This window comes from Sinocyclocheilus grahami, unplaced genomic scaffold (assembly GCF_001515645.1).
Source record: "Sinocyclocheilus grahami isolate Dianchi unplaced genomic scaffold, SAMN03320097.WGS_v1.1 scaffold183.1, whole genome shotgun sequence".
In the NCBI taxonomy this organism is placed as follows: Eukaryota; Metazoa; Chordata; class Actinopteri; order Cypriniformes; family Cyprinidae; genus Sinocyclocheilus; species Sinocyclocheilus grahami.
The window spans coordinates 1,384,645-1,385,379 of NW_015505362.1; the positions used below are offsets into that span (position 1 = coordinate 1,384,645).

General features: G+C 41.1%; 1 protein-coding gene across 1 annotated transcript in view; it reads right to left on the reverse strand.

Annotated features, from left to right (window-relative positions):
- LOC107594455 (myosin-2-like) overlaps window positions 1-735 on the reverse strand; it is a 12,552-nt gene that overhangs the window by 8,395 nt on the left and 3,422 nt on the right. The window contains exons 2-5 of the mRNA XM_016284510.1: window positions 632-730; window positions 445-548; window positions 124-262; window positions 4-41 (exon numbers count right to left, since the gene is read on the reverse strand). Coding sequence (XP_016139996.1) covers window positions 4-41; window positions 124-262; window positions 445-548; window positions 632-730 — 380 coding nt within the window. The remainder of the gene's footprint in view (window positions 1-3; window positions 42-123; window positions 263-444; window positions 549-631; window positions 731-735) is intronic.

The window sequence follows — 735 nt, forward strand, 5'->3', positions numbered from 1 at the left end:
AGCGGAGTTGATGCCCATGAGGTAGGAGATTTTATCAGCCGCTAAAGAAGCAGAGTTTTATGCATTATTGTTGATACTTAAGGGAATGTTTATATGCTAATTTCTGCTAAAATTGTGTCTTACCCTCATTTCCATCAGGTTCGGCCTGCTCCTCTCTCTGCTTCTGTTTGAACTTCATGGCCCCATGATGCATCACAGCACCAGTCAGCTTGTAGATGCTGATTTTCTCATCAGCAGTGAAGCCCAGAATGTCAATGGCTGTCTGTTTTTACATAGACCAAATAAATCATATTGCTTATAGGAGTCAAAAAAGAAGGGTCTTTTATATTGTGTCATGCAGTATTCAGTTCAAGCTGATGTTTTTCTGATGTTTGTTTTCTCAGAAATGTTGCATCAAATCTAAAAATACTACTACTACTACTAATATTGCAGTTGTCCACATACATCTGTGGCAATGAACTCCTCCACATCATCGATACTCTTGACAGTGATTTCACCCTGGCTGATCATTGGGTAGTCGTAAGGGTTGGTGGTGATGAGCAGGGCCTCTGTAAAGAATTGATGTGCAGTATGTTGACAGTGCTCTCAAACATAGAAATAACTGAAAAACACAATCCTGTAGATTTCTCACCGAGCAGCTCTGGCTTGTGTCCAGTCATGAGCTGGTAGAAGATGTGATAACTCCTCTCGGCAGACAGCTGGAATGTTACCCTTGACTTTTCTAGCAGATCTTTC